The sequence below is a fragment of the Daphnia magna genome, linkage group LG5 (assembly GCF_020631705.1).
Source record: "Daphnia magna isolate NIES linkage group LG5, ASM2063170v1.1, whole genome shotgun sequence".
Classification (NCBI taxonomy): Eukaryota; Metazoa; Arthropoda; class Branchiopoda; order Diplostraca; family Daphniidae; genus Daphnia; species Daphnia magna.
In genome coordinates this window covers 7114459-7133762 of record NC_059186.1, presented here as the reverse complement: position 1 = coordinate 7133762, position 19304 = coordinate 7114459, and the positions used below count along the sequence as shown (strand labels likewise).

Here is a 19304-nt window from a genome sequence, read left to right as displayed (position 1 = left end):
AATAGGCGATGTAGTGTCTCTTGAATGGAATGTTCTTACTTGACGTCCTAAAGTGTGGACGTCCTAATACACTCGTGTTACACATCACCCCCAAGTGTAACAATAGTTTACTGATGCCTGGAATAATGGAACCTGGTCTGAGAAAAAGCAACATAACATAATACGCTTCTAAATAAAGGGAATTGTGAAACGACCTGGTCTAGAAATGACAATAGGGTTTAAACAAAAAAGAAAAAAGATGTGTTCAATGTCTGCAAATGGCCTTAGATATTTGTTTCCCCTCTTTTTTTTTTCTTACTGCTTTATCTCCCTATGTTCGGCAGGAATCGTGTGTCTAGCGTTACCTTACCGAATTGAGTTGTAAATAATTAAAGTTGATGACACAAGTTTTTCGATTGCGACGCTGACTGTATTGACTGACTTGTTGGGTAGCTAGATTGAGAGAGACCGGCCCGACCCCCTCCAAAATATGACATTGACACCAGGGGGGGAAGGGCACAAAGAATCAGTACAGTCGGGCGGGTGACAAGGGGCCACCTATCGGGGGCCCCGAAGATCGTATTCCCGTAAATGGGCCGGAATCCTGGTTGTTCGGCCGGATCTCGTCGTCGGCCGTTGGGGACGTCTTTCGTTTCCAACATACTCCCAACCAGAGCCCATGCCTTGGGCCTCGACCTCGCCGACGTCAGTTGCGGCCGGATTGGCCACATGATCATCTTCTTGGACGTCAGCTGGATCGATCGGAAGCAATGGGAATGGAGCCGGATCGGGTGGATTTGGAAATTGCGGAGCAGTTGCTTCAGCTGGCTCCGGATTCAATACACCGTCTGCGATCTCCACATCTTCCGGTTGATCTTCTCTCAGTTCTACGGGATACAAACATTGAATGGCTCGGGTTAATAAATTACCGGATGGAAACTTGACGATCGCGGATCGGACTAAGCCGTCGCAGCTGGGGAGTAATTCCTTAACTACTCCCGTCTCCCACATGAGTCGTTTGGAAAGTTTGTCGTGGATTACGACAACTTCTCCGACGCGGATTTTTCTACCCGACGCTCCCTTTGCGTGAAAATTATCCAGCTGCATCAGGTAATCGGAGACGAACCGCGATCACAAGTTGCTGACGTAGTCACGCCTGTTCTGATCCATTTTCACAAGTAGTTCACTTGTTGAATCGGGATCCAATAGGTTGACTGCTGGCTCCGGCGTAGCACAAGTTGAACGACGATTGTTGAGAAACTGATTCGGAGTGATCGGGAGCGGATCGTCCACTCCTTCGCCAATGTAGTTCAACGGTCTCGCGTTAATCACACTTTCCGTTTCGATTAAACTCACTTCCAGCTCGTCGTACGCGAGACATGCGCGCCCGTTGGATCGTCTCAAAAGATCTTTCGTGATCCTCACCATCCTCTCCCAAAATCCGCCCCACCATGGAGCGAGGCTAACAGAGAAGATCCAGCTGGTTCTTCTCATGGCGAGGAGGTCGTGAACGGATGGGTCGGATCGAATGTTTTTAAGATATCGAGACACACAGCGGAATGTTTGGGCGTTGTCACTGTACATCACTGACACTGGGCCTCTTCTGGCGGAGAATCGACGGAAAGCTAACAGAAAGGAGCGAGCCGTCATGTCCTTGGTTAACTCCAGATGAATCGCTCTCGTCACGGCACAAGTAAAGATGCACATGTAACTTTTGGGTTGCTTTTTGTTGACTTGTTGTGTCGGATCCGGTTGGTCGCCATCGTCTTCTTCTTCGGGAGCTTCTTCGGTGGGAAGCTCCGCTGCATCCGGGTTCTCTTCTTCTGGTGGAGGTTCTGGAAAGACTTGTTCGACGGATGGCGCCGACTTGGATTTCCTTTTCGGAGTCGCGTTTTTGTAGTACAGCGGGCCAGCGAAATCGGTTCCGGTTATTTCGAATGCCCTGGCATCGCGGAGTCGGTTGGCTGGTAGCGGCGCTGCTATTTGTCGGAAAGGAGGTGAAGTCAGCTTCTGGCACTTCACGACCAAACGTTTCTCACTTGTTGGCGTCCTTTCACGATCCAATATTTTTCTTTCAGTTCTGACAGTGTCGTCTTTACTCCTGTGTGTGAATTAAATACATGTTTGTTAGTTATTAACATTTTTACAACAGGATGGTTTGCTGGGAGAAGGATCGGTGGTTGAATGTCTCGATCCCTGAGGGCGAGGGCCACTCTTCCAATGACTCGGATGAGTCGATCTCGATTGTCCCAGACCGGTCGGAGCGATGCGATTTTCTCCTTTGGGTGAATCTGCAGTCCGAGCTGGAGTGTCCGAAAAGCTTTGGGATAGCGTTCTATTTGGAGCTGTATGCAGATGGCTAGCTCCGCTTCATTCAGCTCTTCGGTGACTATCTTGTCGATCGTTATTTCTTTTCCGGCGACTGTAATGACTTCTTTTAGTTCAAGTCCTGGGTCGCGCGTTCGTTTCTTCATACGGTTGAGTGCTCTGAGGACACAGGCTGTTCTGAAAAGTAGTTTTGTCCATGTAGAGGTTTTGTCGAGGTACCATTCAATCGGCTGGGCTGTTTCGACTGCAACAAAGGAGACAGTTGCCGTTTTCTTTGTCTCCTCTTCCTCGATTTTCTCTTGAGTTTCGGTGGAGTGGTTTTCTGGAGAATTCGGCCATTCGCTTTCTCCTTCTGTCAGCCAGGCTGGTCCGTGCCACCAAAGTTTCGATTCCACCAGCGCATGCGCTGGCGCTCCCCGCGAAGCGAGATCGGCTGGATTCTCCAATCCGGGGCATTGTCTCCACCAATCCGCGTTGGAAAATTTTCTGATGGTTTCCACCTGGTTTCGCACGAATGGTCTCCAACGATAAGGATCTCCTCGTATCCATCCAAGTGTGACGAGGGAGTCTGTCCAGTAAGTCGTTTTCCATGACTCGGTGTGAAGGGAGGTTCGGATTTTATCTCCTAAACGAATTGCTAACAAAGAGCTTAGTAGTTCGAGTCTGGGTAACGTTACTTTCTTTTTTGGGATAGGTGCCACTCTGGTTTTGCTTGCAAGGAGGATGGTGTAAGGAATTCCGTTCTCCAGTCGGAGCCGTGCGTAGGCTACTGCTCCATAGGCTGCTTCTGATGCATCGCCGAACACGTGAATTTCTGCGGAGACGATGGAAGTTTTTGAATATCCAATCCATCGTGGGATCTCCAAATGATGTAGATCCTTCAGGCCTTTCATGATGCTGCTCCAGGTGTTCTTCACTTCGGGTGGGGCGTCATCGTCCCAACCTATGTCTCCTTCCCAAAGTTTTTGATAAATTATTTTTAAAAGTAAGGCTGTAGGAGCTAGGAAACCAATTGGGTCGAATATCCTTGCTGATATGCTCAGAATTTTTCTTTTGGTGATTTTTTCTCCTATCTGCACGGCTGCTTCCATTATAGATGTAGGGTCAAATTTAAATGAATCGGAGCTCGTGTCCCATCTAAGACCCAGTGCCTTTTGCTGGCCGTCTATTGTGGGTATAAGAATTCCGACAATCTGGTTCGACATTTCTTTTTCGGTGAGAAAGTCACGGAGCTGCTTGTTGTTTGTTGCCCAGCTCCTCATGTTGAGTTGGGCCTCTGAGAATAACGTGACGGTTTCTTCTACCGTAGTTATGGCTGTTGGCACGTTGTCTGCTCCTCCGAGGTAGTCGTCTACGTAAAGCTGCTCTTCTATCTGCTCGACTGTCGTAGAAAATCTAGATTTGACTGAGAGCAAATGTTTGTTAATAGTGACTCTTAAAAGGAATGGACTTGAGCTTAGCCCAAATGGAACTCTTTTCCATTTGTACGCGATGAAATCGGAGTTGGGTTCTTCCGGTTTTCTTGGCCATAAAAATCTGACAGCTTCAGCGTCTTCGGGCTGCAGCGCGATGTTGAGAAAGGCCTTTTCGATATCCGCAATCCAGGCGATCCGGTTCATCCGGAAGCGCATTAAGACCGAGAGGAGATCAGGATTAAGATTTGGTCCGGTCTCCAGAACATCGTTGAGGCTCGGTCCATATTTGCATCTTGCGGCGCCGTCGAAAACTGGTCGGATTTTTGTGGTGGCCTTGTCTGTTCGGTAGACTAGATGATGCGGTAGATAAGTGTGGAGGCCATCGTAATTGAAATCAGCCTCTTCTACAAATCCGTTTGCTATGAGTTGTTCGATTTCTTTTGTGTAGTTGGACAAGTCGACTGGAGATTTTCGGAACTTGTGCAGCATGCTTCTCAGTCTTACTGCTGCCATCTGGTGGTTGATTTCCAGTCTCCATCTGTCAGTCGTCCATGGTATTGGCGTGCAATATCTGCCGTCTTCAAATCGCGTGATTTCTTTGCAGAAGGAGCGGAATGGATCGTCCTTCTCCACAGCAACGCAGTCGTTTAAGTTCGCGAAATTTTCTAGACGCCAAAATAACGACATATCAAAATTTAACTTCTCCATTTCAAACCTTTTACTTTCTTTTGTTGAGTCGAAAAAGCAGATTTGTTCAGAATTTTCTGGTAGTGGAAGGAGACTGGAATTTCCTGTCTCCCTGCTTTCCGACTTGTTGGATTGGATGCTGTTAAAAATTTCTGATGGCTGTGAGGTGATCTGTGGTAGAGAGCAATATGAATTGATTAGTAGTTGACTGACAATTGATTGACTTTGCTTCGATGTTGTTTCTTGGGATGGACCGCCGATGACCTTTCCAAGTTTCGAACTGTAGGCTCTGAGTCCGCACGGGCTTGTAATTGCTGGCTCGTTGAACATGATGTTGAACATTTCGTCCATTCCAACAAGAATTCCGACGTCCTCGTCTCCTCCTTCACGTTCGAAGCGGTCGTCTGCCAAATTTTCATTTTCCAACCACAGCTTTCTTGCAAATTCTGTAGTTTGGTACGGGCCGGTGCTTCCTACTTTGTCGGTTGCCTCCAAAGCTTCTATGCGCACCGTTGGGGCTCCTGGCCAGGTGCCCCGCACCGTCATTTCGACCACGTTGTGAGTTTCTGCTGGAGGGGCCTCTGTCTGGCGGAAGGCCCTGGTCGCGATTTGTTCCACCTGGATTATCTTCAGTTGAAGTTCTCTTGAAATCTGCTTTTTAATCCATGTTCTATGGCTGCCGTCGTCGAGGAAGAGAATTGCTCGGATCTGCTTTCCGTATGGGCCTAAAATGTAAACGGTTGCTGTTTTGAGAATAATCTCACCAAAGGAGCTTGCGCACGCTGTAGTTGAGCTGCTTCCAGCGGTCGGTTTATTTGGAATTATAGTTGAGGATCCGAATCTGGTATCTTTCTCGGCACACAAGGATGTGTGGTGCTTTGCTCGGCATCGCTGACACCTGCGGGGATTGAAACAAACGGTGGTCTCGTGTTGACCGAAACAGTTAGAGCATCTTCTTTCGTTGGTGATGACTGCCTTTTTTTCTTTCAGCTCCATTGGGCAATTCGTGGCCCAATGCATCTCCTTGCAGAACACGCAGGGCAGCATTGGCTTTCTTGAAGATGATGCTGTCGCTTCTCTTGTCTTGTGGTGGGCTGCCATTTCTTCTTGTTTTGCTTGGATGTTTTGTTTGTGGAGTCGGCTTGCTGCTGACTCCGAGCTGGGAAGCTGTCGGTGTTGTTGCTGGTGTTATTTTTGCCGGTTGCGGAGAATTTTGGGCCGGCTTTGGTGTAGTAGCTCTCAGACGGCTGAGTCGCTCTCCAGCTTCAACTTGCTCTTCGATAAATTTTAACACTTGATAAATGTCTGTTACCTTGTTTGTTGCGGATTCGGCCCACTTTGCTTGAAGTTTGAGTGGGATCGAGCGTAAAATGCTTGATCCAAGGAGGCATCCGTGGCTCGTTCTTGCAACTCCCAGTGCCTCCAACGCATTGATATGTGATTGGATAGTCAGCTGGAAGCACCTGAGCGCCGCGGCATCAGCTATGTCTTTCACTGGTTGTAGCGTGGCTAATTTGTGGGTGTGGGCCTCGATCAGGACGTCTGGTTTGCCGTACATCGCCTTCAGTAGATTTACTGCAACGGTGTAGTTAGCGTCTGTCAGCTCCAGGTTCTCCACGCACAGCTGTGCTTCACCTTTCAAGTAGTCTTTAAGATATCCAAATTTTTGAACTGCCGGAATGGTTGATTCATGGACGGCTGCGTTGTAACCTTCCCAAAAGGCCGTCCATTCCAGCACGTCCCCTTTGAATGGTTTAATTTGACGTTTTGGGAGCTTAGTCGATGTAACTGCGGCTGGAGCTGCTGGTGCTCCTGGTGCGGCTGCTGCTGGAATGGCGGCAATCAGTTGTCGGAACAAGTTCTGTTGATCTTGAAATTCTTGTTGACGGATGATTCTCTCTTGTGATCTTGCAGCGTCTTGATCGATTTTTTCTTGGGCCCTTATGGCGTCCTGATCGGCCATTTCTTTGGCCCTGATGGCGTCTTGATCGGCTTTTTGCCGTTTTCTTTCTTCAGCTTCTTTGAGTGCTTTGAATTCATCCTTTTTTCGCCTGACGATCACGTATGCAGCGTTGCACCCATCCTCCAGAGTGATCATGCTTTCGACCTCGGCATCGAATTGTGCACGGGTCGCGTTTGATGCTTCCATGTCTCTGGCGACCGCTTCTGAGAGTCGATTGTATTTAACTTGCATGCTTTTTAGACTGGTTTCAGCTCCTAGCAGTATATTGTAGATTGTTAGGTCTATTTGTACGATGTCGTATTGCTGGATGTTGTGGATCCAGCGTCTGACGTGACCCTTGATGGCCCTCCGGGACGTTTCGTTCGTTGGGGTGGTCATCTTGGGTGTGATTGGAGGAAAAAAAAATAGTTATTAATTTGTTTTTGTTTGATTTCTAATTGTTAAGCCTGTTTTTTTGTTGTTGTTTGCTTGAGGTGTCTGCTTCCAGTTCTGAGTGCAGCGCCTCTTGCGGTGTTTTTTTATTCAGTTGCTGCTTCAAGTTCTGAGTGCAGCGCCTCTTGCGGTTGTTGTTGGAGAGTGAAAGTTTTTCGTCTCTCCCTTCTCTCAGTAGGTGGCGTGACGAGCGGCGGGTCGGCTAAGTTTTGGCTCGACCCTAGTTCATCTAATCGCCTTCGGAATGCTGTGTTCTGTCTGCTGAGAGAAAAAGAAAAGGGTTTTTGTTATGGAGTTCAGCTGTTGCTTATCTCCCAACTGATGTAAGAAGGCTTTTTTTTTTGTTGTTTCGATAGTATTAGAGTAAATTTGTGGAAGAAAGACACATCCTGTATTTATCGACGACAAGACGACATTCCTAGAATACAGTGATGTGATTGGAACAATGGAGGGAATCTAATTTTCTTCTTGTTGCTCCGCCAGTCTTCGAATCCAGGCGATCCTGGATTTGGATCGTTCTCTGGGGCTCCCTCTGCAGCTTTTTCTGAGACTCTCTGGCGAGTACATCAGTAGCCCCCTTCCTCTTGATCGGCCTTGCCGTGTTGGCTCTGTTGGTTTAGGTGGTGTCGGGGTGGGAGCTTGTGTCGGCTCTTCAATTGACAGGCTCTCGTAGAGCAACTGCAGAGTCTCGTCCTCCTCGCTGTCCTCACCTCCAACTGCACCTTCTTCTCTTTTCTCTTGTCCAACGGCTCCTTCTTCTTCGGCGGCGGCTGCCTGGACTGGTACGTTTGGTTGATGTTGTTTGGGGCCGTGAAACAGCCCCCTGGTGATCCGGTAGTCTTGGGTGGCAGGTGCCGATATCTGTCTGGCGAATTCGGCTCTCTTAGCCGGTGTCGGGAAGTATCGTCTTGGAGGAGGGTCAGCAGCTGCAATTCGATCCAAGACCCGGCGGAGATTTATTTCCCGCTGTTCGGGTGATGGGCCAATGATGACTGGATCGTCCGGACGGGATGGTGGGATGATTGGCCGGTTGCGATATTCTTCACGCCGACTTTCACGTTGACCTTCTCTGGTGTTTTTGTATAGTGGCTCCCGGATTGGGCCCGTCCATGGGGCAATCTCTCCTCGTAGGCGGGCAAAGTGCCGCTTTCTTTTCTGTTCGGGCCTAATTTTTGTTGAAAAAAAGGGAGCCCTTCTTGGAGCTCCACTAAAGTGGAGCGTTGAGAGAAAAAAAAGAAAAGGTTAAGTTGTGAAAAATTGATGCAGGAATAAGCAGAGAGAGAGAAAAAAAAATTATTAATGCAAGAAGAGCTGGGAGAATTGATCGATTGTTTACTTTCTGAATTTAATTTAAGTTGATGTTTAGGGAGAGAGAGAGGAAGAAAGAATTTTCAAATGTTTTTACTTTTAAGAAAGTCAAAAAGGAAAGGGGTGAAATGCTTTTACAGTCGAGTGTGTGTGTGTGTGTGTGAGGCGTTCAGATTTTCTGACGCCTCAGGCCGCCACGTGGTTTCTCAAAAAAATGGCGATGACGGCTAGACGAAATGTCGAAAAGCACACACACATATACACTTAACTAAATTTTTTGGAAATTTGATTAAAGGGAGAGTTTTGAGTTTGATAGTAAGAGCAGTTTAAGTTGAAAGAGTCAGTGGGTCTTTTGTTTCCAAAGAGACCCGAACGCTTTGCCGAGAGGCGTTCTCGTTTCAGTCAGTTTCACAAAAAATATACCGGTTCAAAAAAAAAAAGGTTCGAAGGACCATGTTCGGCAGGAATCGTGTGTCTAGCGTTACCTTACCGAATTGAGTTGTAAATAATTAAAGTTGATGACACAAGTTTTTCGATTGCGACGCTGACTGTATTGACTGACTTGTTGGGTAGCTAGATTGAGAGAGACTGGCCCGACCCCCTCCAAAATATGACATTGACACCAGGGGGGGGGGGAAGGGCACAAAGAATCAGTACAGTCGGGCGGGTGATAGTAGTACAGTCGGTCTTTCGTTTCCAACACCCTAATTCCCATCCGCTCACGGAACTTCTCAAAATCCGCCCTACCCAACGGTTTTGTAAACCTGTTCGCAAGTTGATCATGGGTTGAGATACTCGACATCAAGTTTGTCCCAATTTGCTGTTGTTCTCGGACAAAGAAATACTTAAACTTCAATGTGTTTCACCCGTTGGTGATTCTCTGGATCTTCAATGATACTAATGGCACACCTGCTATCACAATGTATGGAAATTTTGCCAACGTTAACATCTAATTCAGTCAAGAGCGCCTTTAGCCACACGGTTTCTCTTGCTCCTTCCGAGGCAGCATAGAACTCAGCATCAGTCGTTGATAGTGCTGTGGCCTGCAGCAGTCTGCTACCCCAAGAGATTGGACCTCCATGGAAAGTGAAGAGAATTCCGGTCGTTGACTTGCGTGCGACGAGATCTCCAGCGAAGTTGGCATCCGTGAAGCCGTGTAGTGGTGAAGATTCATTGCACAACATTGGACCTCCATAGAAAATCCCGTAATTAGCTGTCCCAGCTAAGTAGGAGAAAATTTGTTTTGTCGCTTCCCATTGGTCTGGTCCTGGGTTGGACACAAACGCAGCCACTTGATAAACTGCCAGGGCAATATCAGGCCGAGTCATTGCCATCAAGTACATGAGTGATCCTATTGCTTCACGTAATGGTGTCTTCTCCATTTGAAGGCGTTCTTCCTCTGACTTTGGTGCCATTGTTGGAGAGGGTCGGTTATTTGGATTAGCAGGAAGAGACGTGGGTTTGCAGTCAGTCATGTTGTATCTTCTGAGCAGCTTGATGATAAAGTCTTGTTGGTTGATGCACAGTATCCTGTTCGATCTATCGCAACTGATGTCTAATCCAACAAATCTGCTGGCCGGTAGTGATCGTACTTGAAAATGGATTCGCAAATAGTCGAGAATGGCTGTGATGATGTCAGGAGTGTTTCTGGAAATAAGGCCATCGTCGACGTAAATTATCAGGATGGTGTATTCCCCATTAGCTCCAAACCGCAAGTACACACAGGGGTCACATTGGCTGTGGTTGAAGCCTTACTTAGTGATGAATCTATCAAATTTTGTGTTCCAGCACCGCGATGCCTGCTTCAGCCCATACATGCACTTAGACAATCTGCAGACCTCTTGTTCTTTTCCAGGTAGTTCGTAGCCCTCAGGTTGCTTCATAAAGATCTCTTCTTCCAATTCTCCATTCAAGAAGGCTGTCTTAATATCAAGTTGGATCATTTCAAGATCAAGACCGCAGCTATGGCCAGGACCAGACGGATCGAATAATGTTTCACGACTGGGGAGTATGTGTCGAGATAGTCAAGACCGTAAAGTTGAGCATATCCGCAAATAATCAAACAATTAAAATCTCGTTCTCTCCAACATTTGGATCTGGTTGAATTTCTTTTCCAACGTGCGGTTCGATGTTTGTCTGAACATTTAGTTCTACAGGAATATCATCGTTTTTACCTTCAGTTTCGATTACCAGTTCCGCAAAGAGGTCAAGTTGAGATCTAAGTACTGGTTCAGCATGGGGATTAGGAACGTCCACGTTGTATCCTTTGGTCTCATCAATGATTACGTCACGGCTGGTTACTGCTCTCCAAAGTGTTGGTATGTAGATACGATAGGCTTTTGTGAATTCGCAAAAACCCACTAGGATGCCTTTGATACATTTGGGTTCCAGTTTTGTTCGTTTGGCATGTGGGATGTGAACAAAAGCTTTTGAGCCAAAAATTCTGAGATGTGACAAGTCTGGTTTGTGCCCAGTCCAAATTTCAAATTGAGATAATTTTGTTTTGTTGGGTGGTATTCTGTTTAGAATGTAGGTGGAGTACGCCACAGCCTCGCCCCAGATCCAGAGTGGTAGTCTGCTTTTACTTGCGTGAATCATAGTTCTTGCCGTCTCCATGAGAGTTCGGTTTTCCCTTTCTGCTATGCCATTTTGTTGAGGACAGTAGGATACGCTTGATTCAGAGTATGATTCCCATTTCAGCTAGTCTTGCAGAAAATCTTTCACTGAAGTATTCTTTCGCGTTATCAGGGCGCAGAGTTTTGATGGCAGTGTTTGCTTGATTCTTGACGAGAGCATTGAAAGATTCAAAATGATTGGGTACTTCTGATTTGTTTTTCGTAAAATACACACTGAACCAGCCACTAAATTGATCTTTGAACAGGACAAAGTATCTTGCGCCTCCAATCGATGCATGTGACATCGGTCCACATACATCGGTATGTATGCGTTCGCCTTTAAAGGTCGTTGGTCGAGTGCCGATTTGGGGATAATGCAAACGATGCATCTTGCCTTTTGGACAGCCTGGGCAGTGTTTTAGGTCTTTCCATTCGTCTTCAATTCCATAAAAGTCCAGTCCTCGGACCAATCTTTCCGTTTGCATTCTTTTCAGGTTTCTTAAGTTGACGTGGCCAAAGCGACAGTGCCAAAGTGAAGGGGTCACCTGTCCAGTTGATGTAGCAGAAGCCGCATGATCAATGTTTACTTGAGATCTGATTCAAAGATGATACATTGTTCGACCAGCTCTGTCTCCTTTCATGTAGATGTTGGCATCAGGAGTGAATATGTTCACTTTGTTACCATTGAAAATAGCCTTCATGCCAGCTTCAGTGGTCGACACGATTGAGAATAAGTTTGTGCCTAGGTCTTGCACATGGAGTACAGGTGAAATGATTCGTTCATTGTTCATTGTATTTCACAAAAACAAAAAATTAAGAATAGATCAATACCCATCGCTGGATTTGAACTCTGAACCATTAACATGCGATTGCTGTCTTCATCCACAGAGCTATTGAGAAGATGAATAAGTGTGCCATGCAAAGAACAATAACTTTGTTACCGAATATCGATATAAATTGCACAATTCAAATCTGAACTGATCATCGTCTGCTTTTCTTAAGACTAAACAGTATGTTACAAAGCTAGTTTTATCTATATTTTTATCGAATTTTACATCAAATTTTTTGTATTTTTCATGCTAAATGAAAAAATTAAGACGATTTCTAATTGCAAAATAGTCGCAAAGAACACGAAAGGAACACAAAAAATAAATGTTAATACCCTATACGAAATAAAAGATGTGGATGGATTGAGATTTGAACTTCGATACTCTGAAGCCCAAGTACTGTATGATACCACAGAGCTATAGTTGACTACAATATTAATCAGTTTATGCTAGAGTTAAAGTAAACTATATGAACGACAATCGATATAATTTTCCAAATAGAAAATCAAATAGAAAAAAGTAAAAGTCAAACCTTCAAATTATCAACGATTACCACTGTAAAATCACCATTTTCCCAGACTAATGTGCAATAAAAAAGTTATGTTGTCTATTGGGATCGAACACGGATACTTGTTGTCATGAGCGTTGTCATATACCACTATGCCAATCAACTTGGTAAATGATGTGTAAGTTAAAAAGAATTGATTGTTGTTGGTTAGTATCGATACAAAATGCAGACGAAAATCTAAAATTATCGTCGTCTGTAACACTATATTTGGCTGGATAGTAAATTTGTTTACTATTGATATCAGGGTTGCCACAGCAATGACTAATTCTTTTAAAATTAAATTAATTACTAATTCAAATTACAATAAGAAACATAATAATTCAAAAAGTATAGTTCTGTTGCGCAACCCATTTCTAAAATCCCATCAAAAAATATTTAAGCAAGCTTTTCCTAACAATAAAAAAGCTGAAATCATTTTTCGTTCAGGTTTGAACCCAATGCCTCTGAATCGCTAGCCTTGTGTTTTACCACTGTGCCAATGCTCTGTAAACATAATGCAATACAACAATGGCGTTATTGTTGTTGGGTAGTATCGATACAAATTGCAGACGAAAATCTAAAATTATCGTCGTCTGCAACACTACATTTGGCTGGATAGCAAATTAGTTTAATATTGATATCAGGGTTGCCACCGCAATTACTAATTCTTTTTAAATTAAATTATTACTAATTCAAAGTACAATAAGAAACATAAGAATTCAAAAAATATAGGTCTGTTATGCAACCGATTTATAAAATGTCGTCAAAATATATTTAAGCAAGCTTTTCCCAACAAATAAAAACGCTGAAAAATATTCTTCGTCCAGGTTTGAACCCAATACCTCTATATCGCTGGCCTTGTATTATACCACTGTGCCATTACTCTGTAATTATTATGTAGCACAACAATGGTTTTGTTGTTGTTGGATAGTATCGATACAAATTGCAGACGAAAATCTAAAATTATCGTCGTCTGCAACATTATATTTGGCTGGATAGCAAATTAGTTTAATATTGATATTAGGGTTGCCACCACAATTACTAATTCTTTTTAATTAAATTAATCCCCAATTCAAAGTACACTAAGAAACATTAGAATTCAAAAAATATAGGTCTGTTATGCAACCGATTTATCAAATATCGTCAAAAAATATTTAAGCAAGCTTTTCCCAACAATAAAACGCTGAAAAAGTTTCTTCAATCAGGGTTGAACCTACTGCCTCAGTAACTCTAGCCTTGTACTATACCACTGCGCCATCAGTCCATAAACAATATTTAGCATAAAAAATATTAATTGCTGTTGGGTAGTATCGATACAAATTGTAAACAAAAATCTAATCGTCTGCTAGCTTTCAAATGCGTTAAAAATGTATTTTCAAGAGCCAATCATCAAGAAAAAATATACAGTCACTTCTGGATTTGAACTCCGAACTTTAGGGCCACAGACCAAATCGTTAACCTTAGCACTACTACAAACTACATTACTACAAAATCTCGCCGCAATAAAGTTCTTGTTGACGACTATCGATGCAAATTAGAAAAACTGCTATTTTTTTGTTTTACTGTTTGAGGCTTGTTAGTAGTACCGTGGTTACCACAACTCACAATCCCTTTTGCATATAATTTTTAATATTACGTTAACCGTGTTTTTTATATTGATACAATCATGTACGCAGTATATTTTTTGGCCATTAGATGGGGATAATTAGATACCTTATCGATAATCGTATCGTTATCTAAAAGGGGGCGTAGATAATTTGTATCTAACCAAATTAGATAATCGCCAACACTATTTGCAGTTGAAGATGAGAGAACGCTGATCAGTCATGTGGGATGTTGCTCCCGAATCTATTAATGAACAAGATAAGAAAACACAAAATATTAGGAGGGATATGGAGGACCACAGAAGTCGGAACTGTCCGCTCCATATCCGTTGCGTCTATCCACGAGATTAAGAAACACACACATACAAAATAAATAATGGATTATTTTTTTCTCGAAAAAAAAATTCTTTTTTTTTCCTTTTTTCCCCCTCTCAATTCACTCGATTTGTGAAGTAATTGGCGCGTTTTCTTACATTATTTGAACTGCGCTATCAAACAATTTAAACAAAAAAAAATTTAAAATACACATTGTATTAATAAAATACAGACACCATCACCAACACCATCAATAATTAGGGCATTCTTTCTTGATATGTCCCCTCTTAGAACACTAAAAAAATGAAATTAGATTTAATTAGTTAATTTTATAAAATTTCTACTTACTTTTAGGCACTGAATATGTCTTAATCTGTTTTCGGCGCTTCGTTTGCACATTTTTTTTTTCTTAGATGGTTGTTCCTGGAAATAGATAAATTAAAAGATTAATTAGAAAAATTAAAATAAATATATACAAAAAAATCTTACCGCATGATTGGATGCCATTGGTGACACGACGGACGGTGGCAGGATGGCAGGGGTCTCGACGGCCGGCGGCAAGATTGCCGGTGGAACGACGGCCGTCGGCAAGATGGCCGGTGGAACGACGGCCGTCGGCAAGATGGCCGGTGGAACGACGGCCGTCGGCAAGATGGCCGGTGGAACAATGGCCGGTAGCAAGATGTCAGGTTGTTCTAGAGTAGAATCTTGTCCATCAGACACCTGCTCAGGTTCCCCGGCCAAATCGCCGATGCTTAATGGTGAAGCTTCGCTGGCCAGCAAAGCCTCGCAATATAGCAAGGCTTCGCCGTCCAGCTCTACCTCACCGTTGACATCGGCTGGTCCAGCCTGGTCCACTGTAGCAGCCCTAGAACAAATAGTTAAAATACGTTAATTAAATTTAAAAAAAGAATTTACCTTAATTGTTAACTTACCTTCAATTACGTTGAAATTCCCTAATGAGGGACCTGCAGTTATTGCAGTTTGAAAAATCGGTCCATTCGGATGTGTCGTACCCGACATATTTCAACAAGTATTGGACCTTTTGTCGATTTTCAAACCGCACAACCCTACAAACGGCGAAGAAAAATAATTGAAAAACAACAAGATAAAAAAAATTTAAAAATAAAATTAAATTTGATAATGTTACCCTATTCTTCGGTTTAAACAATCCTAAACCTCGAATTCTTCGTACATGTTGTACATGTTGGAGGGGACTTGGTGGATGGGGACTTGGTGACTCCTCGGCATCTTGGAAACAATTGACTGAGTGAATGAACCTTGAGTTCAAAGGCCAATCCAAGGTCAGTCGTTTTCAAAACGTTTTCTTATTTATTTATTTTCCCCTTAGGATATGATCCAGTCTGGCAACCCTGCTTATCCATCAGTTTTGGATGCAGTCGCCGAGGTGAAGGCGTTGTTGAGTAGAGTAGGCTAGAGTTAACCGAAATTCAAGTTAATAATTTTAATTCTAAGTTAACTGCACCAACTAACCTAGTGGAAAACCGTTACCCTTTTCTAATGATTAAAGTTGTTTTTAACAATTTAAAGTTTTCGATATCAGTAAAAGTGCATAAAATAACGAGTGCGTAAAATCAGGTGGTCGGTAGCAAAAAATAAATTTAAAGAAAAATTTTTGTCTTTAAAACATCTGTAAAGCCTAAGAATGCATGGAAATATTGTGTGATTCACAATCTATGGGAGTTAATTAGATGGTTGCTATGGTGATCATTTGTTGTGGTATGCTTCATGTGTTTGCAACTTCAAGGAATCAAGTGTCTAGTTACCAAGTGATCCACATTTAAAGATGGATAAATATAACCTGACATGATGATCTGATGAAGAAGATGATCTTTATTCTGGATTTAATGAGTTCCATCCTACATTGAACACTTCCAGTCTTATACAAGATTCTCTTTCCAGAGATGTAAAACAGCAACAATCAACGATACAGATGCAGGTAATGTTTGGAATAGTTTGTAAAATTGTTTATTAGTTATTTCTCAATTGAATAATATTCAGCTATTAAGATCAATTGTACAACAATAGCTCGACCTTGGTTAGGTGTTGACCTTGCAATCTATTCAACAAAACAGCTTTTTTAAAGTACCACAAAATGCAACAAAAGAAGAACGCACAAGTCACCTCAGGGCTCGGCCTACCTGGCCACCTCAGACCCTCCGGTGAAGCTTTCCATAAACAAACAAAACAAAAAAAAGGAAATTAAATATAAACGAACATGATGGCTGCTGCTTCTTGGCAGGCTTCTGCTTCCCCGATTATCGGTTTCCGCCTGTGCCTGAGCCTCCTGATCGGAACCCGAAGTGCGGCTTGCCTCTGAAAATCAATATGCAGAGGAAAAAACAAATTAACAACATATTCCTTGGGATGGCGGGAGGGAATCTAGTGAGAACCAAGGTCTCACTATTATTATACAATCCCAACTGCCCTTCGTTCGCTACGCGAACTCGAGCAATTGTAGAATTGTACAACAATAGCTCGACCTTGGTTAGGTGACTTCGAAGTATTCCCAAAGAAAACTATGATTTAACGGCCCAATACCAAGGTATTTGCCTCTAAAGACAGTTCTATCTGTCTACGATAAAAGCGCGTGAAAGTGGATTCTGAACTCCAGCTTCCCATTCTCAAAATGCCCTCTATCGACATGCCGGAATCCGCTGCTTTAGAAGCGGAGGCACCTCGCGTCGAATGAGCGGAGTAGATTGAGGTGTCTATACCGGTCTCCTCTAAAGTAGCCTTCAACCAACGGATCAATGTTGACGCCGCGACCGAATGATGAGGTGCGCGTAAGCTCAAGAACAACGAATCCGATTGAATCCCCTTACGGAACTGGTCAGAAATTAACAGGTAGGCCTCCAGAGTAGCTACCGGGCAAACTCGGCTGACCGGAACTAGCCTCTTTAGGCTAAAGACATGAAGAGGGGCCCCGCCACGCTGCGACTTCCACGGCCTCGCTAGGGATAGCTTCGCTCCGGTTGCGTCAATGGCAATAGAATTGCGGGCTAGGCCGGCCAACTCCGAGACCCTGCCAAGGGAAGATAGAGCCAACAGCATAGCGCATTTCCGTGACAGGATCGAAAAAGGCAAATCCTCATTTACGTCCATGGCCACAAAATAATCCACCACTGCTGCAACATCCCAAAAACCGGTGTATCTGGGCGTTAAAGGGGTCCTGTTATAAATTCCTTTTAGTAAACGAATAACCAAAGGGTGTTTACCTATCTTAACTCCTTCTATCCCTTGCAAAGTGGATGATAACATCGAACGATAAACATCGAACGATAAACATTTATCGTCTGATAAGCCTTACCTTGACTTGCAAGGGCGCCCAAAAATTCCAGAACCTGTCCTATAGAAGGAGACATGGCATCCGAACCCTGTCGAAAGTTCCAAACAAGCCAATTCTGCCGTCGGATGTCCGATTCATGGCCGAACATCCGTTTGATACCCTTATCACTAGCTTGAGTTTGGGGGTTAAGACAAACTCTTGGCTTTTTATAAAATCTTTGAAAAAATAAAAAAATTAATTTTTGAATGAGGAGTTAGGTTTTAGATTTCATTTACATTTTTTAATATGGAGGTGCTCGATAATTTGTATGAGTGATTCGTGGTGTAACAAGAACAGCAAAATATAAACACTAGAATGAAAATAATTCTAAGTCTATGCAGGTTTTCAAAATTGTACTAAGCATATAATTATATAAGAAAGCTGTTAGGCATCGCCAGCAGCAAACATTTCACAATCATTTTACATGATTTCGTAACAAAATATACTTAAAATGATTGTGAATGGGATGGCAGAATGGTTAGTTTAGTTTTTGTAGGGGTTTCCGGAAGGAGAACAAACATGTATGGGGTGGGTGCATTTTAAAATATTACTAATTTTACATAAATAAAATAAATAGGAAAGAGTCTACTAATCTACTGGGTATGGAGATTCTAAGGGATGGGGGGGGGGGATTTCCTTAGCTTCGGGGTTTGGTGCACCATGATGGAAATGGGCACACACCATATCCATTGATCCCTGGATCGCTGCCAATCGGGCCTTGAATCGGAAGGCACCCCAGGATCTTCCGTTGATTCCAAGAATAGAACGGATTTCGTCGTTCCTGGTGTACCATGATCCAAAGACCCGACAACCAGGGGGAGAATCCTCCCATGCGAAGAATATTTATCATATTTCCGCTGGTAGGCATTCTCCATACTCCCTGGTTGGTCATAGCAGAACACGACGTCGACCATCACCCGGGAACCGGATAATTGAAATTCAACATCCGGTCTTAACCTTTGCCCGGGGAAGGCATTGTTGATCGTGACGTCGTGTCCCTGCTTGACTAGCAGCGACTCCAAGAGATCTTGCATGGTGTTGTGCCTCTTGGTGGCGAGCTGGAGACCTTCTTCACAGTGGTTAAGCACATGAAACCCGGTTTCATTTTCCTTTCCGCATCGGCGGCAACTCGTATCTTGCTCCTGTGAGCAAAACCACGAGTGCCCCCGAAGAGGAAGGATGTCGAGCCGGGCCCTGTGAAGATATCTCCAGTCTCGGAAAGAGAGGGGCGTACGGCAAGATACCAGGTGAGCCATGTCTTTCGACAAAATATATAATATTTCGACGAAATATGATGGCAGAATGGTCAGAGTGTCCGACTTCGATGCGGGAGACCTGGGTTCGAATTCTTACTCGGGAAAGTGCATTTTTCTTATAATATCTTATTTATAGCCAAAAGAAGTCCTTTCGGATGTTCTTACAATGTCCGATGGCATCTTCCCGGAAGGTTTTGTAATATTCAATCGATACCCGAGGGACATCCAGTTTGGAGATCGGGAAGTTCCACGGATGTCCGTTGGATATCACTCTTATCCGTTTTGGATGAACTGCGGATGTCTGTGTGACTGACCTGTGCTATGTGGGCTATGTCGACCGCAGTGAAGTCTTTGCAGAGCTCTGATGCTTTCGCCGATAAAAAATTATCAAAATTATCCTCATAATCCTCATCTCCCAGTTGACCATCCACGTCACTTTCTTGACTTTCACTGGTATCACATTCATTGGTATAAACACAACACGAGTTGTAGCGAGCTAGCTCTGCCCGGGTGAGCTTTTCCATTCGCTCAGCCCGAGTGAGCGAATGTTCTAGGTTTACAGCACTCATGGCGGCAGGTTCAGTTATCGCAACTGTAAATACGCTATAGTCAATGGCTTTGGTCAAAGTAAAAGTAAGCTCCTGTATAAGACTAAAATAGTTTGGGTTCTATAATTTGT

At 43.7% G+C, this 19304-nt stretch overlaps 1 protein-coding gene and 1 pseudogene across 1 annotated transcript; both read right to left on the bottom strand.

Annotated features, from left to right (window-relative positions):
- Nucleotides 1-493: 493 nt before the first annotated feature.
- LOC123472363 lies at nucleotides 494-1149 on the bottom strand (annotated as a pseudogene).
- A 13-nt stretch (nucleotides 1150-1162) lies between these two features.
- Nucleotides 1163-4955, bottom strand: LOC123472644. Its single transcript, XM_045174521.1, has 3 exons — nucleotides 2119-4955; nucleotides 1571-2080; nucleotides 1163-1274 (listed from the first exon to the last, which is right to left on the bottom strand). The coding sequence occupies exons 1-3, from the start codon at nucleotides 4953-4955 to the stop codon at nucleotides 1163-1165; spliced, it is 3459 nt and encodes a 1152-aa protein (XP_045030456.1).
- Nucleotides 4956-19304: the final 14349 nt, after the last annotated feature.